This window comes from Trachinotus anak, unplaced genomic scaffold, assembly GCF_046630095.1.
Source record: "Trachinotus anak isolate AG129_WGS33_773 ecotype Australia unplaced genomic scaffold, CSIRO_AGI_Tana_v1 ptg000028l, whole genome shotgun sequence".
Classification (NCBI taxonomy): domain Eukaryota; kingdom Metazoa; phylum Chordata; class Actinopteri; order Carangiformes; family Carangidae; genus Trachinotus; species Trachinotus anak.
Window position 1 is genome coordinate 5,843,377 of NW_027273879.1, and position 18,721 is coordinate 5,862,097.

General features: G+C 41.3%; 1 protein-coding gene across 14 annotated transcripts in view; it reads left to right on the forward strand.

The window, feature by feature from the left end:
* Positions 1-18,721, forward strand: part of dab2ipb (DAB2 interacting protein b) — a 145,791-nt gene that overhangs the window by 97,582 nt on the left and 29,488 nt on the right. For all 14 annotated transcript variants that reach the window (XM_071466879.1, XM_071466881.1, XM_071466880.1 and 11 more), the window contains 3 exons: positions 8,392-8,545; positions 10,239-10,337; positions 13,288-13,842. In XM_071466879.1, coding sequence (XP_071322980.1) covers positions 8,392-8,545; positions 10,239-10,337; positions 13,288-13,842 — 808 coding nt within the window. The remainder of the gene's footprint in view (positions 1-8,391; positions 8,546-10,238; positions 10,338-13,287; positions 13,843-18,721) is intronic.

Here is an 18,721-nt window from a genome sequence, read left to right on the forward strand (position 1 = left end):
GCTTCAGGTCATGAAGTCATGAGACAATATTTCATCAGGCTGCATGACAACAATAGATAATATGTATCCTAGTGAATCAGTCACACTGCACTGGTGGGTTTTCCACAAGGCCATTAGTCATTAGTACGACATTCGCCCCTTGCCCTCTGACCTCAGCTTGTATTTAAGCAGTCACTCATTAGAGTGACCTTTGACCTCAATATAATTTCTCTGTTACTGCAATGTGCTGGTTGTCCTATTTGTACTGCCTCGCTCCCAATGTAATTACTGTGAATAAAGGAGTAGAAGCTACATTATTTGCTTTGATGACCCTTGACTCTTGACTCTGAAAACTCTCCCGGGAAGAGAAAGGAGAAGAGTAAGTAGGATGTACCATGTGTGTCACATCCTGCAGAGCTCGACACAAAATAATTCTCTCATGAAATCACCGCAGATGTTAAAAAACTAAACAGTCCTCACAGATCATCACAGGTAATTTGCATGCTGTGTTTTGCAGCTGTCAGACTGGTCGTCTGTGTCCAGTGGTTGGCAGCCAGCTGTTCTGTTCTCTGTCACTCAGCACATGACCTCAGAGACAAACCTCCAGCCGGCTCACTCCAGAGCAGCCTTTCATTGCCCCGTTTTGGTCCCCCACAGTGAGCGTCCTAGCAGGTGTTACACTGAATTACCCGCCAGCCTAGCAGGGAGGCTGCGCTCTCACTGTAATCAAGCTGTGCATGCGTGTGTGTATGTGTGTTATCAGACAGCCTGGCTCGGTGGCAGCGTTAACTCTTCCAACAGTTGTTCTCCAACCACCTGATCACAGTTACCAGCCAGCTTTTTCTACAATGAAGTGTGTCTGCCAGTACTCTGAGTCAGGCGTCCCAGCAGACTCCTAAAAATGGGTCTGGTGGAGCTGATCATTTAGGAGATACCAAATGCTAAAGCTAACTCCCTCCTTTCCTGTGTGTCTGCATGGGTGTCTTTAGGGGAAGGGGTGTGCGTGTGTTTGCATGTGCCTCATTCTTGTCTTTAAAAGCTTTCTTCCTCCCTGTAAGTGAAAGGCCATCTTTGTGTGGAGCTATTCCTTCAATACTTTGAGCTAATGTGTTTTCCCATCTATAGCTCAAAAGTGGTCACACCATAGCTTCAGTTTTTTATTCCCTCTTATTTGGTGCAGTGATGCATGGGGCAGCGTCTCTCTCTTAGCTCTTCCCGGTGTAATCTGTCTTTTGTCTTGTGTGCATTAGGCCACTGGCAGTTTAAGAGACTAAAGAGCAGACACCATCAACCAGTGCAGGTGCTGCAAAGCACTAATGTAATAATATAGACCGATAACATATTGACAGTACACATTTTTGCTTTTTTTTTTCCTTCGCTATCATTATTATCACTTCCATAGCCATATGGCACAGCCAGTCAAGACTCACTGAGGACACGGATGGATGAGCAGAAGAGGGGCTTTTGATTGAGTGTCAGTCTAGATGTGATGTGTGGAAATTTTTCTCCAAGGGTTATTGGTAAAGGGAATGGTAGTGGGCTCGTCACATTAGCTGCTGCACCTCCAGCTCATTTCAACCTCAAACTCTGTGTTTGTCTCCAGAGATCATTCTTGCTCTGCAGTGTGGCTGACTTCAACAGAGAATGAGGTTTGCTCTGACTTCTTCTCACCGCCCTGATTGGAGTTTGGGCTCCAAGGCCTGTAGCCACATGTCAACGGCTCAGCTCACACATCCACCGTTCTGCATCAGTAGCATCTGACAGGATCCTCCTCTTCTCTTTCCCTTGCCTCCTCTTGACTACTCTTCTCTCAGTCTCTTGCTGTGGGCCAGACGTTTGTTTTGTTGTCTATACTCTCCTGCTACCCATCACCCAGCTGTTCACTCCAGTGCATATGACAAGCTTATGGCAGGTTGATGCACGAAAACATACATTTTCATGGGTTAACTGAAAGTCCAAATTCAATTTTATTGGTGAATAACATGTGAAACATAGACATGAATCTGCAAAAAATTCGAACACTAACTGTGGTAAGATTTTAACTTCCTCTCTGAGCTGATTCTGCCTCATTATTCACACCGAGTGCTGAGAAAGACTAACCACATCTGCTTGGATCAAATGAGCGATCAGTCCGTGACAGAGTACTCTGCAGTGTGACAGACACTTAGTTGTTTCATCACGGCCTGTGGTCCTTTCCACTGAGTCAGCGCCAGAGCAGCAGGAATAATGGACACTTTATTGTGTGAGGCTTGATGCATGAATAATGGTTTATTTGTCCGGTTGCCTGTCTCCGCAGTGCATGTGTTTCATAATCAACCTTGAACAATTACTGTGCAATTGTGTGTGCGCAGTATGTGTTTCGCTGTTAACTGTGATGTTTTCCGCTTTGATGTTTGAGTTGGGGCCCAGGTGCTTGCAGAGTGCTTGGTGTTGCTGGCTGGCTGGAGCATTTCGGTTTGAGCACCATGTCACGTGGCAAGCCAGCTGTTGGGAGAACATTACAGGGACAAATATGATGAAAACTTTGCAGCCTCACCTTAAGCACACTATTACAATCCACTTGTCTAACCACTGTGCCAAAAGTCTTACCAAACCATCACAGGCAGCATTTCTCAACACTATTTATCTGAGAACTGAGGCTTAATTTGTCTCCTGTACTGTCAGGAGATAACATATTAAAATACTGTAGTATAGAGACGTCAAGCCATTATGAAATGTCTAATTAGGATGTTGGGCAACCACAGAGCATTTTCTAAAACATGAATACTTGGCCAATGTTTGAAATGTCCAGTGGGTCACAACACTTACCACTGATGAGAAGAATCCTCAGACTACTCTAAAACTATGACTGCTGCACGCTAAAAATTATTTTAGCTCAACTCTGCCTCCTATCCATTTGTTAAACATTAACCATTTTTGTTTAAATCAGGTCTGAATTAGGCAAAATTACTGTGATAGTTCAGGTTATTTGACATGGGGTTGTCTGAAATACTTGCAGTAGATTCAGATCAGCGCACTCCCAGTTTAGAGAAGCAGCCGGCACAGAAACTGAAACTAAAGCACCACTTTATCTTGCTGTAACCTACGCTTGGCTCTGTCTGACTCAAACAGCTGATCTGCAGAGTAATACAGTGCACGCCATAGTTACGCTTGAGGGAAGCAATAGGATAGTTTGGCAGTTCACAAAATGTAGGTCCAAAGGAGAGGGCTGTTTGACGGCAAGATAAGAAGAGGTGAAATTATAAAAAATAAAGCGTAGATTTCAACTGATATTAGGTTTTTTTCTGTGGGCAGTTTTTAACGTGGCTAAAATACATTTTTATGGAAGGCCCTGTCCACAGTAGCATGTCGCTCAGCTTCTGTGCTGATGTTCCCGGCTGCTTCTCTAATATGGAGAGGACTATGTAGTGAGCTCATTGGTGAAAAGACAAAACACTTTCAGACACTATTTTGGGTAATTTTCTCGACAAAGCGCAATGTATAATGTTATACATTGTTTGGTTAGTGACCACTGATGGTACAATACTTCATGATGCATCATGGGATACTATGCGTCCACTACATAGGGTGTAATAATCCTCACTATACATTTGGACAGCATTACAAAATGGTGAACTCACAATATAGTGGTCTATATGAGGAGTAGAGAGTGATTTCAGACACAGCCAGGGACTATAGATAAGTGCCTCACATAACTCAACGTCAAATAACCTGAACTATCACTTTAAGGCTATGGCTCCAGCCCTCCTGCGGCCCTCAAAGGATAATAGCTAATGGATAGATGGATGAATGGATGGATGGATGGATAGATGGAAACTAAGGCTAATGATTTACATCATTTTCATACTCAGACCATTCAGTGGGCCCTCATACTCTTTAGAGAAGCATCTGCATTCATTATGTTTCATTACTTATTTATTCTGGTTTTTCCTTTAGTTTTTGCATTGCATATTTTAACTGACACTTATGTCTAAAGCAACTTACAGCTAGAGCTAGATTTTGTCCAAACTTGTCAGTGCACTCATTTGTCATATCTCTTTGCCTGGCTCTTCTTGTTGGTATGCAAGCCTACTGGCACACAGGCCTCATGTGTTTGTTTGGTACAGAGCATTATTAACAAGTAATTGCTGTGCCAGTCTGCAAGTGGAAAGCGTATTGATTGTGGTAAATGCTGGTCTAACAACACAGCAAAATGATGTGTAAACACTGCGCAGGGCAGTATCCACAGTAAACACTGTTAGCAAGGAGACTTAACATCAGGTCGCTTAACACTAGCATTAATTGGAGGCCTCTCCTGAGAGAAGTATTTGTTTTCTTTTTAGGTTATGTCAGAAGCTTAACTTTGGTTATTACGATGATTTTTCATGTTTGTACTATGTAGTAACGTGAGTGGAAGCACAAACAAAGAGGGTGTTATATCCTATGTGAAGATTAACACCACTTCACATGCGCTATAACGTGCTGTTGTTGTTGTACATTGTGATTATAGTGAAATAATGCATGCTGTTGAAGCAGCCCAGGAGGATGTAAACTTTCAAAGCGCTGTTATTTGGAGTTGCACTACATTAATTCAGCCTATCTTGAATTATCAGTACAAATATAGTCCCTTGCGATGCAGCCAGCTAGCCAACAAGTCAGTATGTTAGAAGTCTAAGTGCTCTGACGCCTGTATGGGCCCGAGGTTTCAGACTGTATCAGATCCCAGACAGGCTATCAGATGAACCCTTTTTACAGGATGCAGAGACAAAGCGAACTGGGCACAGTCCAGACACACTTAGAATCCATTACTCTGTTCCACTCTCTCCGGTGCTTACCCCTAACTGAGTTTCTATTGAACCTTAGCAGGGCACAGTGAATCTAGTTCTCCAACTTGGCCTCATGCAGTGACATAAATTCCTAAATAGTGAATGTGTATCGACATCACCAGCCTGCTAGGTGTTCAAATGATGAAAATGTCAAAGGTAACTCAGTAACACTGATGGAGTGGAACAATATGCACTTTATTTAACTGTTGTGTTGCTGTTGTGTGTTGCTGCATATGGCATTCACCAATCACAGGACACTTTCAGTGGTTATCCCTCCTCATTCTTGACTATTTTGAAGTTAGAGAACAAGGAGTTTATTCACTCAATTGATTGTTATTGATGTCTTTAGTTTTATTCAATATTTTCAGTTGAAGTATCACAATTGAAGACACTATTAAAGCAGACAAGAACAGATTTACTGAATACACCTTGATCTTGTGGTAACAGGTTCTGCTTCTTCTACTATAAACAAAGCATTCATGCCATGCTGCCAATTGCTATTTCATGTGTCCCCCCCAACAGAGGGCACAAAAAATAGAGAATAACATGGGTGCACAGAGCTGCAGTTTGAGTCCAGATGGGGAGGCTTTGTTTTATGTCACCCCCTCCTCTAACACCATAAAAACTGATAAAACACCACAGGGTACACGTGGATCAGACGAGACAAATTCATGCAATAAAATCACAAATGCCAGCAATGAAATGCCATGATGTGTGAGAGGTATTGGTGCTTGAATAATGATGTAATCCTGTCACATCCTCTTGAAGGTATTTGCATAAATATACCTGATGGAAACATGCACCAGTTCACATTTCATTTTGCCTGAATTCCAGAAATTGTGCAACATTGTAATGGAAACCTAAGTATTTTCATATGAAAATAAAAATGTGTGTGTCTCTTTGTGTGAATACACTTTCACACAAACATTTCATCACTTTATGTATCCAAACATAAGGTATTACAGTATAGATACCAACTGTGCTCTTTGAAACATCCCCTGTAATTCTGACAAGGTCTTTACAAAAGGCTATTTTTTTTTATTGCTGCTTTATGTAGTTCGGTCTGTGTCGGAGCCACTGGAAGTTTCTGAGTGGCCAGAGGCCCATGTGTCTCCTGCATAGCATCTGAAATATTTAAGTTGCCTGGATGAAGCCCAGAAGAGGAAGAGAGGTAGATTGACTGGCAGCCAAGAGAGGAGAAGGGAGGTAAACACAGTTAAACAGATGAACAGAACAGTGAAAGAAGAAGAGAGAAGGACGGAAAGAGGTGTACCAAAAAATCCATCTAACATAAACTAACCGCCCCACCTCAGGTAAACACTGAATGAGAGAGAGAGGAATGGAGAAAGAGTATTGGAAAATTGTCAAGGACAAAGAAGGACATTTGCTGAGAATAGTCGATGCTGGGGGAAGGGAACCAAAGCGTAGAGAAATGAGGAGACAAGGACAGCAGGCCCTGCTTGTAATGCTGGTTATTTGCAGAGGCTGACACGAACAGTGTGTCAAACTGGGTGATATAGAAGTTATGAGCAGATTTCACATGCCAGACAGTCTTTCATTGTCATTATTACAAAGTGGGCCACAATAGGCTGTAAATTACACGTTACAGTACAATTTAATACAGTGCCATACAGATGACAGCCAGCATTATTATTCATCTGTTCATGCTTTCACAGCCTCCCACCATTCCCACTGACACTAATGTTCTTATAATATGATATGCTGAGGAAAAAAAGAAAATTAGGATAGAAGAACAAAGTTTATTCCTTTTTGAAGTTGCACTCCCCTCTCTTAAGCAATTTCTTCTCACGACATACTACTCCAAAGGATCTTGCATTTGGCAAGCATGACTGGCTTCATGTTCTCGTACATTTTCACAGGAAAAATGCTTCCATGCTTCCCATCGGCTGTGGCTAAATATTAGAAATGTATTTGATAGTACTCGTATGAGTTGTTCCCTTTCAGTCAGAGACACTGAAACATCACCATGCAGGTTTTGAGACTATGGACATAAAGTTCCCATCCCTTCCTGTCTCTAACAACACATCCAAATAGAAAACCCCTATTTCCCCTCCTCCCTGCTTATTTTACTCGCTCTCTGTTCTGCCCAGTACCCAGTCAGCCAATCACAAAGCAGAGCTAGGTGCAAACACACTTCCTCTGCAGCTGTGGAAAAGGCTAGGAGCTCCTAAAACTGGTTTCTCATATGCACCGCTATCCTGGAGGTGTTTGCACGTGTTGTTGTGCTTCTTTTATTCCGGAGGGTGAAATTTGCCTCTGTGTTTGTGAGCGGGAGAAATAAAACAAGATTATTATCCTCTTCACATTGGACAGTGGATTTCACAACAAAGCGTTGCATGCGGTTGCTAATCTGTCATTATGGCTGCTACATTTTTCCTGGAATCCTCTTCCTTTAGTCCTCAGAAGAGATGTACAGTACACATACACAGAGGCTCACACACATGCATGAGATTAGTGTGTAAGCCCTCCACAGAGGGCACTATTGAAAGAATGTTCTCACTCATTACACTACCAATTGACCCTCTGTCTGCTGCACCCTGCCAGTGTCTGAGTGTCAGGGACTAATGTTTATGTGGCTGCTTACATCCCCCCACTAGCATATTTAGCTTTTGATCCTCTTATCACTGTGAGGCTGACTGGAACATGGGTAAGGTTGATGGTGGGCTGCTGTTTGACAACAATTCTGGTTAGCTCACTTCACAACATGTTTGAGAATTACATAGCTTTAAATACTTAAACAAAAGTAGTTATTGTTGAGTGTTTGAAAACCTAATTTTGGCCTAATATTAAGCTGAACAATGTGGATCACTGGCATATATACACTGCATGGAGAAACATTTGCTCTTTCCTGGTGACAGTCACTCACTCTAACTCTTCTAAAAACACAGAAAGTAGGGCGACATCAAGCACAGCAAACAGTGGAAAGCTCTTTACTCTGTCTCCTTATGTTCTCTGGCTAATGAATGGCTAAGAATTGGGCTTCAGGGCTGTCTTTGTGAGAATACTAAATGCTTTCTAAAGTGCACTCTGAGCTCTTGTCATAAATGTCCACCCTTCACCATTGCACTGTGAGAACAGTGCTATTTGTGCTTTGTGTGTTTGTTAAATGAAGCTCCAAAAAACAGATAGTGAGAGGTTTATCACTGTGAAGCATTATCACATCATGGAAATTGTCTTAGTCTGACCATTAATGATAATCAATGACACGGATCGCTTCCTATTTATAGTGGTTGCACTGCACCAGTTTGCAGCGCAGCTTGACTCAATCTTTCATGCTTTTTTATTTATTCATTGATGTTTCAAGTTGTCAATGAGAAGTCATAGTGCATCCATTAGCAAGTGAGCTTAAAAGTGGATGCATGAACATGTGTTGATGTACAGTGGTATGCAAGCTCTTCCCACTGAGAACTTGCTGACTTTGAGGCAAGTGGAGCAATCCTCTCTTCATCATGCTCACACTCTCCTCCTTCACACTCACCATGTACGCTCGCTAATACGTGCAACGCATATGCTCCCTCTCTCTCACTTCCTCTACTCTGACTCTGCAGGGTGACTCAGTTCTCTCGCTCTTCTTCTCCTCTCTTAGATCTCATCTGATGCCAAGGCTGAAGGAGTCTCGCTCCCATGAGTCATTGCTCAGCCCCAGTAGTGCTGTGGAAGCCCTGGACCTAAGTATGGAGGACGAGGTTATCATCAAGCCTGTTCACAGCAGCATCCTTGGGCAGGACTACTGCTTTGAGGTGAGGGGGCGCGCACACACACACATACAGTACATGCACATACATGTCCTCCACAGTCCTACACAACATTACCACCACTGGCCCTGCTTTATTAAAGCAGCAATTTATATCAGCAATTGGTGATATATTATTTATTTTATTTATTTATATCAGCAATGGCTCAAATGATATAGGTGAAATCTGAAAGAGGTCAATCGTAGTGGCAAATTCACAGAAAAGTACCAGCTACTTGTTGTCTTTCAGCTCATTGTTTTGGTTTCATCAACTTTGTTTCCAGTCACAGCTGACAGTGTCCTCAGTGGATAAGCTTTAAAAACTCAATGTACACTACCTGCCCAGCACCATGTGGCAGAAAGACAAATTTAGTGAGTAGATGGTGAACAAAGTGGAGCATTTACCTGCTAATGAGCCACAATTGACACACACAGATCAAAGGACACGAACATTGGACATTCATTAATCAGCCTGACGCATTGACTCATAATGTTGCTCCTTATCTGCTGAGTGTAAAAATGTTGGCTAACATGCTCACCACAACAACTTTAGAGGTGACTATATATCAAAGTGTGTTTAAAGCTTGTTCTTTTGCATGCAGTGCAAGTGCAATGCCAGAAGCATTTGCTTTATTTGTAGAAACTAGGTCCACAAGTAACTGTTATTTTCACAAAATAGAAAATGGTGAAAAATGCTCATTACAAATTTCTGAAGTCCATCAGTCCAGAGATCCAGTTTCTGGTCACATATGACAAGACAAGTTGCAATTCTTTATGTTTAAAGAGGCCACAATATCAATATATCTGACAAAAACAATATGATTTCTCAAACATAAAAGAAATTAAGTTTAGTGAATTAAAACTGATGGCCACAACAAATATATTTTATTGTAAAATTATGCAGGAGACCAACATGTTTCTAAATTGAATGCATCACTAAAAGAAAACTTTGAAATGTGAATTAATACTGGAAACAACACTTGAAACCAGCGGCTCCTCTCACTTCACATCACAATTGCAACTGCACTTGTTGACCATGTACTGATGACCAATTATGGCTAGAAGTTCAGAAACAGACAGATAAAAACACAGAAGCAGCTAGCTCCAGCTGACATTTCTCTGGCTATAAAAAATATGTGGAAGTACATAAAGAAATGTGTTGAGTCGCTGACTCTGATGTGGACTAAGAATGAAGAATTCACGTGTGCATGATGTGTGAGCACACACCAGTGGTAGCTGTAGTCTTAGCTGGGGACCCTTTGGGAGCCTCAGAGAGAGAAATTACTGAATACTTTTGTATCCTGCACTGCGGAGACCAGAAAGCTCCACTAATCTTTATTATCCTGCTCATTACATCATTTTTTCTTTTTCTGCAGTTTTCTGCTCTCTCTCTCTTCTCTCTCTCTCTTCTCTCTGTCACTCTGTGCATTTTTTAATCACTCAGTCATCACCCAGCCTACCAAGTAGTCATCTCTCTCCTCTGTCCATTCACACCATTCAGTCATTCCTCAGCACTGCCAAGTCATCTTCAGTCTCCTCATATCCACTGTTGTGTATGTGTGTGTTTTTGATAAGCTTCTTTGCCGTTACAGAAGTGGTGTTTATGAAATGTAGTTAAACCATTTCTGTTCCACTTCCTCTCTGGCATTGTTATGCATTAAAGCGTTCATTTTATTTCTCTCTTGGTGTCCCGGCGGTAGGTCACCACCTCCACAGGAAGCAAATGCTTTTCCTGCCGTTCATCAGCCGAGAGAGACAAATGGATGGAGAATCTGAGGAGAGCGGTGCAACCCAACAAGGTAAGTATGTTAATACACAGTAGGAGGGATGAGACCGTGTGAAGTAATCAGCATTAATAAGTTCATATACAAGTGTCCCAATTTCAAACTGCACCTTGCAACACAAATAAAGACACTGAGCTATATGGTGTTGACATTTTGTCGTAACTCATACAACAACACACATCTGATGTGTTTCAATCCAGCTGTGCTCTTCCTGCACTGTGCACATCAGAAGCAGAGGATGCAGAGGTTGCAGGGAGGAACACTGAGACTCCCAAAGTGTTTTCCTCTTGTGTGAATCGATGCCATCTGTAATCTTGACAAACACAGCTGTGGCAGGGGGAGAGTGGCAAACATTTCAAGCCAAGAAAATAGTCCTAATCTTACAATGTCTTCGCTCCTTCATCTGTCATTATTTAGCAAATTAGTCACTAATTAGAACTTTTGGAGAGAAAAAGATCCCCAGTAGCTCTGGAGTCTTTCTCCTCATCTCTTTTGGCGAGGATGCGTTATTTCTGTCTCTCTCTATTTTTATTTTGCGTCTTTAATTATTTTATGATTTTGAGAGATTAGATGCACCACAGTGTTTTCTGGCAAAAGTAGAAAGTGGAAACAGATACTGGAATTCTTTGGAAATAGATATAGGAAGTTGCATTAAATAGATTACAAAGATTTTACACTCATCTTACTACTACAACTGTAACACCAATTCTACCATTGCTGCTACTACTACTACTAGTCTACCAAGACTAGAGCCAAGACTAAGGTAAAACATGAAAGTGAAGCTCTACATCCAGCAAAGGGAGGACAAGTAAAGCCATCAATTTAAGTAAATAAATATTCTTACAAGTCATATATTCTTTACTGAAAACCTGTTTTGCTCCTAGGACTTAAATTTTTATCAGAAATGAAATGATGTACAGTTGCAACATACAGATGGGTCGACAAAGGGAGAAAAAACTGACAGGGCGTTATGGAGGAGGCATGCAAGACTCAGCCTGTCAGACTTTCTGGTTTTTGGTCAGTGTTTGTGATCATAACCTCGCCCTAAAGTCTCTCTCCTATTCCTGGTGTTTGGTAGAAGGAAGGAAATGCTCATATAGTAAAAACAAGGAATAACAAAGGAAAGAAAACTAATTTGTCATTTTTATTACCCATATGCCAGATACTATATATAATCAATGCAAATGAAACAAGGTGGTCTAAAGGCTGAACCTGCACAGTTCAGCTCCTGCATAAGAGGATGATTATGGGTAATTATGCTAATAGGCAATTTAGGTGTCGTCTTTGTGGATGCATTTCTGTGTGAATGAAATAATACACAGCAAAGTTTAATTTCTAATGTGACAGTATGGAGCACCTTCATTTGCAGTAGGGAGTAAACTGTTGTGCCAACATACATTAAGGAAATTTAGAGAACTGATGACTAGGCATTAGACAAAGACAAGCAAAACTCCAGCTCTCAAACTTCAGGGAGAACAGTGCTGCGAAGAGTTAAGGCATCATGCTGCAAAAGAAATGTGAGGATACAGAGTCAGAGGGAATCTGGGGACAGAGAACACAATGTTTATGAAACATTGTTGATTTCCTATTTTGTAGGTTTAAATGGTAGAGCTGTCCTATCCGATTTGGATGTGCTGGCTGACTCAGCACATGAATCATACTGGTCAAGATATCTGGCATCTTTTGAGGATATAAATAAGGACAGGAAGTGATTGCTTATCACTGTCAGCGTCTGTAGGAGGGGTTGTTCTCTGGATTTTGTGGAGGTTGGACCTGAAAACTGGAACAAGCGCGAGCTCGTCTTGAGATTAGGTGCAAGAATGTGACATAACTAGACGTGGATTAGAGGAGGAACTTGACATCTCTGGATACATGGGTGAAGAATGTGGGAATTCAGAGTGAGGGGAAAGGAGTGGGCTGGCATTTGTCAGGGTTTGATGTTTTTTGGAGAACAGTGGCAGGGAAATAAATGTGTCTTGTAGTGGCAGATGGAATGGGCCCTGACCTGTTATTTTAAAGGCTATGAAAATTGCCACTGCCTTTTCTTGCCGGGGTCAGTAAAAGTAGCCCTGGCATTTTCCAGAGATTTGAACCAGTTCTTCTCACAGCTGAATAGAAGAATTCTACTACTTTCTGTTAGATGGTGGTTGTGAGACATGATTCTCTTGACCCACGCATATAATGTTTGACAGATTAGAATCTATACCTTTTAAATATGTCAAGTTTTAGCTCCCAATTAATGCCAACCCACCTTGAATGAACCACACCATCAAAGATAAAATGTTTTCAGAGCTCAGAAATACCAGATATTAGGATGAAGTAAAGATGATTGGGGACAAATAATTTTTTTTGCTCAGAAGTGTTTTTGTCTAACGTATGAAAAGCATTGAGAAACTGTTGAGTTTTCATAAGGATATTTCAAACCATTCAAAGGCCTCCGTGATTATGAGGGGCTCTGGTATTTCTTTCTAATAAATGTCATTATCAGCTTCTCTCTTCTTCTCTTCATTTTGGGTGGTAGTTTTCAAGCCACTCTGAATAATGGGCCCACTCTTGGTAAAATCAATTGATGACATAAGAAAGGGTTAGCACTCTGTGAAATAATATAGGAGCGAGATTTCTTAGCTCTTTAAAGACTGGGAACAAAAGACATAAAAGGTTTAAAACTGCTTCTGTGAAATGTTTGAAGCATTGTCTGAAATGCTCTTGTCATTTAAAATGGACAAACTTCAAAATTAAGATCTTGAGGCGGTGTTTCATTTGAATGTTATAAGTTTATTTCTGCAGCTATTTCATTTCTGATAATTTTTTGTTTACTAGATTTGATTTTAGGTTAGATATTTTCATCCAGCATGTCCTCTGAATGAAACCATCATTTTGATCTTACATTTGATTTCAGTGATGTTGTTTTCAAAATTGTTCTTTAAGACCTCACTGAACCTCCTCCTATCATTTCTGTCTCCAGGACAACAGTCGCCGGGTGGAGAACATGCTGAGGCTGTGGATCATCGAGGCCAAGGACCTGCCAGCCAAAAAGAAATACTTCTGCGAGCTTTGTCTGGATGATTCACTCTACGCTCGCACCACCTGTAAACTTAAGACTGACAATGTGTTTTGGGGAGAGCACTTTGAGTTCAATAACCTGCCTGCTATCAAGAGCATCACAGCACACCTCTACAAAGACACAGACAAGAAGAAAAAGAAAGATAAAAACAATTACATTGGACTCGTCAACATCCCTGTTGCAGCTGTCACCGGACGTCAGTTTGTGGAGAAGTGGTATCCAGTCAGCACGCCAAACCCCCCTAAGGGCAAGACATCTGGGCCCATGATTAGGCTCAAGGCACGCTATCAGAGTATGAACATCCTTCCCATGGAGATGTACAAGGAGTTTGCAGAGTACACCACCAATAACTACATGCTGCTATGCTCGGTGCTTGAGCCCGGGATTAGCGTCAAGAACAAGGAGGAGATGGCGTGTGCACTGGTCCACATTCTACAGAGCACCGGCAAGGCAAAGGTTAGTACCAAAAAAATGATCTATTTTCATTTTTCCCACGTTTACCCTCTCGATGGAGAAAAACTGGATAACAAAACCAGCACATCAGACCATTATCTTGCCATGAGGTACTGAGAAAACATTATAGAAGCACAAAGAGGTTAACTATTCCTCCACCTCCTGCTCATCCTGTGAACTATTGACCTCCACAGCTGTAATACAGAGCAGACAAAGACCAGACAGAGAGGTGATTTCCTCCTGCTGCACCAGCCTGTATTACATTTTTAACTCAAGCTAATCCTTTACATGTATCCCCTGCAGTGCTTCACAGCATACTGATTCAGGACAGAAGCACAATATATCCACCGCTGTCTGTAGCACTGCAAGAACGGGCAGATTAGTCTACCACGGCAGGAGTTAAGTCTCCCATGACAGCAGGCTGTTTGGACTCAAGTAATCTTCCATCCATCCAAAATAGCTGCATTTTACTTTACTTTGATAACACAGCATTTGTCTTTTCAGTGCAGGGAAACAAATGCTGGCATTTTGACTCTGTGTACATAAACATCAGAGTATGAAATATGAGAGGGAAAATCATCTCTTAAGCAAAAATTCACAAGTTTCGGGTAAAGATTTTCTGCTGTTCTCTGTTTTATGTCTTTGTAAACTGGATAGCTCTGGGTATGGTCTGTTGGTTGGACAAAACAAGACATTTGAAGATGTCATATTGTGTTCAGAGAAAATATACTTGGCATTTTCTGATACTTAATAGACCAGTTGATTGAGAGATTAATTGAGAAAATGAACTGTTTAATCAGTAATGAAAAGAACAGCCTGAAAGAAATTGGATTCAATTCCAAAGTATGTCTTATAAACAATTTTGGTCAGGAAATAACCATTTGTTGTCCTTGTACTGTCTGAAATAACAGTGTGCCTTTAGGGAAATATACCTTCCATCACTGCAGCATCAACTTCTTTGTCTTTTCTGCCTCGTCAGTTGCCAGCGACAAGTCGTGCCTCAATTTAGTTTCCTTGACAGTATCTCATCAGCAGAACTTTGAAACTTTCTTTGAGTTTATCACGGATCAGTAGAATGATGAATGATTAGTGCTTAAGAAGCAAGGTCTATCCACACTGTACCGCCAGACTGCCGGTTTAGGCAAAGCACTGATAGCTACTGATTGATGGGGGAAGAGGGCCCCTACTGGTCCCTGGAGAGACAGCCACATCCTTAATTACTTTCAATTAATCCCCACCCTCTGAGCAAAGCACTAAAATTTTAACTTCTTTCTCACCTCCCAGTTTTCCTTCCCAGTAGGATTTCTGCCAGCTGGGGATATGCTGGTGGTGGCACCAGAGATGTTGTGTAAAGTTTGCTAATAAATGTCTTCAATACACCTGTGTTTAAGAAGGAAATTCAACATGAAAAATTCCCTTTAGTACAAGTTTTAGTGGAGCGGTAAATATAGAAAAAAGCTGCAGTTGGCCTCAGAAGAATAGGCAAGCAGCAACCTTTGGACTGACGTAAACAGGAAGAATTAATGAAAGCAGCTGTCGAAATGTTGAGCGTTTGTGCTGTTAGTTACTGCAGATTCCTTTTCTGAAAAGACTTTCATCATTAAAGGCGCTGTGAAGTGGTCTGACATATTTAGGCAGCACACGCACACTTGAGTACATTTTTTTCTTGAGCAGTGATGGATAAAGCAGTCACGTCATGGCAAGCACAGCACGTAGTCCCACCAACAAACCACTTATACTAAAATATTCCCTAGGTCTAATTAGTATATCCTCCTCTACTGCATAGATGTTTTAAATACACATGTCTTGGCCAATTTTGGATAGTTTGTTCATTTCCAATCTTCTTTTTTCATGTGCTGGCAACATGCGTATGCTTTTTCTGAATACTGGTGCGCTATATTTAAAAATCAAGCAAGTAACTTAGGCAAAGATAAACTCAGGAGAACCCTATAAGCTTGGTTTTATTGTTTCCCAGCAAATGTTTAACAGAGCCTTTGGTTATTTACACTCCTCCTTGGTATTGTGTAGTCTTCTAACTATCCTGTCTCAAATCCAACCTGTGAGTCAGTGTCTAAATCTGTTAGCACTGCAGTGGGTTTCTGTAGTTCACACAGAAAAGCAGACAATGCATCATAGTTAAATTAGATAGTCACAAAAACCTCTCTTACACCCAGCAAGGTTGAACGGGAGGTGAAGATGCAGCAGTAATTCTTTGTAGCTCTGGAGTTCTGCAGTTGTGCATCGTGTTTAATCAGCTGTGTACAGGTGGGAAACAGCTTCTAAATGCAGCTGACAGTTGTTAAGAGATGCAGATTTGCAGGGTTGTAATGGCCATTAGTATGCAACACCTCTAAACTTCTGTTTCTTCCCATGTCGTTTTATCACACATCAACAAATAATTACAGCCAAATATTCTGCTCCAGTGCACACCCACTCCTTCGCTGTTGTTCTCTCCCCACTTTCCACCTTTGTCTTCCTTCATCTCTCTTTCATGCTTCATTGCATCTTCAGGCCAAAGCTCTCTGGAGAGATGTCATTGCTGATGCTGTATTGATGTCTGGGTGCATTGGTGAGCACAACGGGCACACCATGCATCACTGCACAGATGCTAACTGTATACATTCACACCTACGTATAATCACAAGACATTAGCAGGTGATTGCAGGTCATTTATTCAGTTTTATGCTTGGACAAGTAGGCGTGCAGTTGTATTAAGATATATGTGGCCCTAGAGAGTGCTGGACTAGGTCAGAGGTGCACACTATGGCTGTGGGTTGAAGAAAAAACTCTAATAAACCGTCTACTTTTTTTGTCAACCAGTTTTATTTGATTTTGAATCCATAAAACCAGATGAAATCAAATTGAAATTCAGTCGTGATAATTCTGCTGGTTTCCTTGGAAGGTCACCACACCAGGCCCTCTCCTCCTCTGTGGGACATGCTGTTAAGTCTGTACACCCAAACAGAACTATTAGAAGCTCCACAGTAACAATAACAAGCCGTCTGCTCTGTTGGAATTGCCTGGAGATGTTCACCTTTCTTTCATCTGAAAATATCCACTCCTGGCATGAATCCTCTGCGTTATTGATCTAGTCTTCTCGACGCCTCAACCCTTGGAAAGATAATGTTCTAATTTTGCTGCCGCTCCTCTCAGCCACGCCGACTGTTGGAAGTGACGATATGGAGGATTTATCCTTATGGTAACTGGCCAGAGGAGGATGGTGATCTGGTTATTATGCCATTGCGTTTTTATGTTACTGCTCCTCGAGGTAAACTAACAGCCCTGCTTACAAGGGCAAAATGTGCAAGTCTGTCCTCTCTACATTTTCCATGGTAAGTTGTTGTCGGCCCGCAGCACAGTTCCAGTTAAGTTAAGCACAAGCATCTTATTAATGCATGCAGTACTGTCATCAGTGGGCAGCGATGCTCATCACCACAGCTGTTGCACACAGCCACAGTTTGTCGTACATATATAATATGGTGTGACAGATGATTTACTAACATGAGGGGCTCTGGTAGTTCTGATGCCTCTGGGATTTTTTTTTTAGTGTGGCTTTGAATAAATCAGTTGTCCCCTGAGAGGGCCAGTGAGTGTTCATAACATGCCACAGAACTATATTTGATTTTAACAATAACCTGGAAGAGTTTTTATTTCGTGGCTTCTCCAGCCATTGCCTTGTTTTTTTCTTCCACATACAGCAGTGCTATGTCTGAGTCACCAGACTCTCCAATAACTGTAATCTTCATTGACCACATAAAAGGTGAACCCTCTTTTAATGAACTAAGATGGATGTTGGAGAAGACAGATGAGCAGTACATGAGTGTGTGTGTTTGAGGGAGAGAAAGAGGGCACATAGAGTACAGTAGATATCAGCTTGTCATGAAGCCATAGATCTACCATATAGCAAACAGGAAATGAAAACAAAGCACATCAATGCACTTGACCTCCTCATAGTCTCTCCTGTGTAATTTACACTACAAAGGCAGTGCATCATATCCTCGGACTCTTTAATAATACCAGCATGATTTCTCTTAACCATCTGCTGACAGAGTGGCGCAATGGAGGAGAGGTGAAAACAGCCAAATAGAGAAAGGTGAAGGCACTAAAAAAGACGAGAGAAATAAAGAAGGACCAGCACAAAAATTTTGTTTCACCTTGCAGCAACACATTGTATAGATGTGGAACAAAGCAGCAGCAGGAGTCTACAGAGGGAAACATTCAGCTCTACAGTGATGCTCGATACATCGATCGAGAAACCTCTTGATGTCTCTGTTGGCGCTAAGATTATATACACTTTGTCTCTCGCCATCTCTCTTCTCTGTTTTTCTGTCTTTTACCAGTTGGTTTTTATTAATTTAATCTATATTTATTTACTCTATTCCCAATATATATGTGCATAGCAAGGTATACAAATGAATTGCTCAAACTGTTAAAAACATAAGAAATAGAATATAAAATCAATACATTCTTCACATGAGTAAGATACAGTTTGTGAATAAGAGCCAGTGATCATTACTTACTTACTACTTACTAATTCAAAACAAAGACTTCCCGCCATTGTTCCCTATCCTTGGCAACATGCTGAGCTTTACCCTCAGTTAAGTTAGCTCATCCAAATGGGTCACTTTTCATTGTCCACATTTTCCTTTGACTGGAGGAGTCAGCACAACATTTGTAATCGAGGCACATACAGTGTCCAGTTTTTGCAATCACTGAGTTATTCATCAAAAAATTTAGTCAGTCCAACAGAGGATGAATCTCACTGATCTTAGTTGTCTTTTGACTTTTCCTCTACACTGCCAATATATTGACATTTGTGCAGACATTCATGTACCCCTCAGGATGAATTGTTCATAACTTTTGTGATCCCTTAACTTTACAT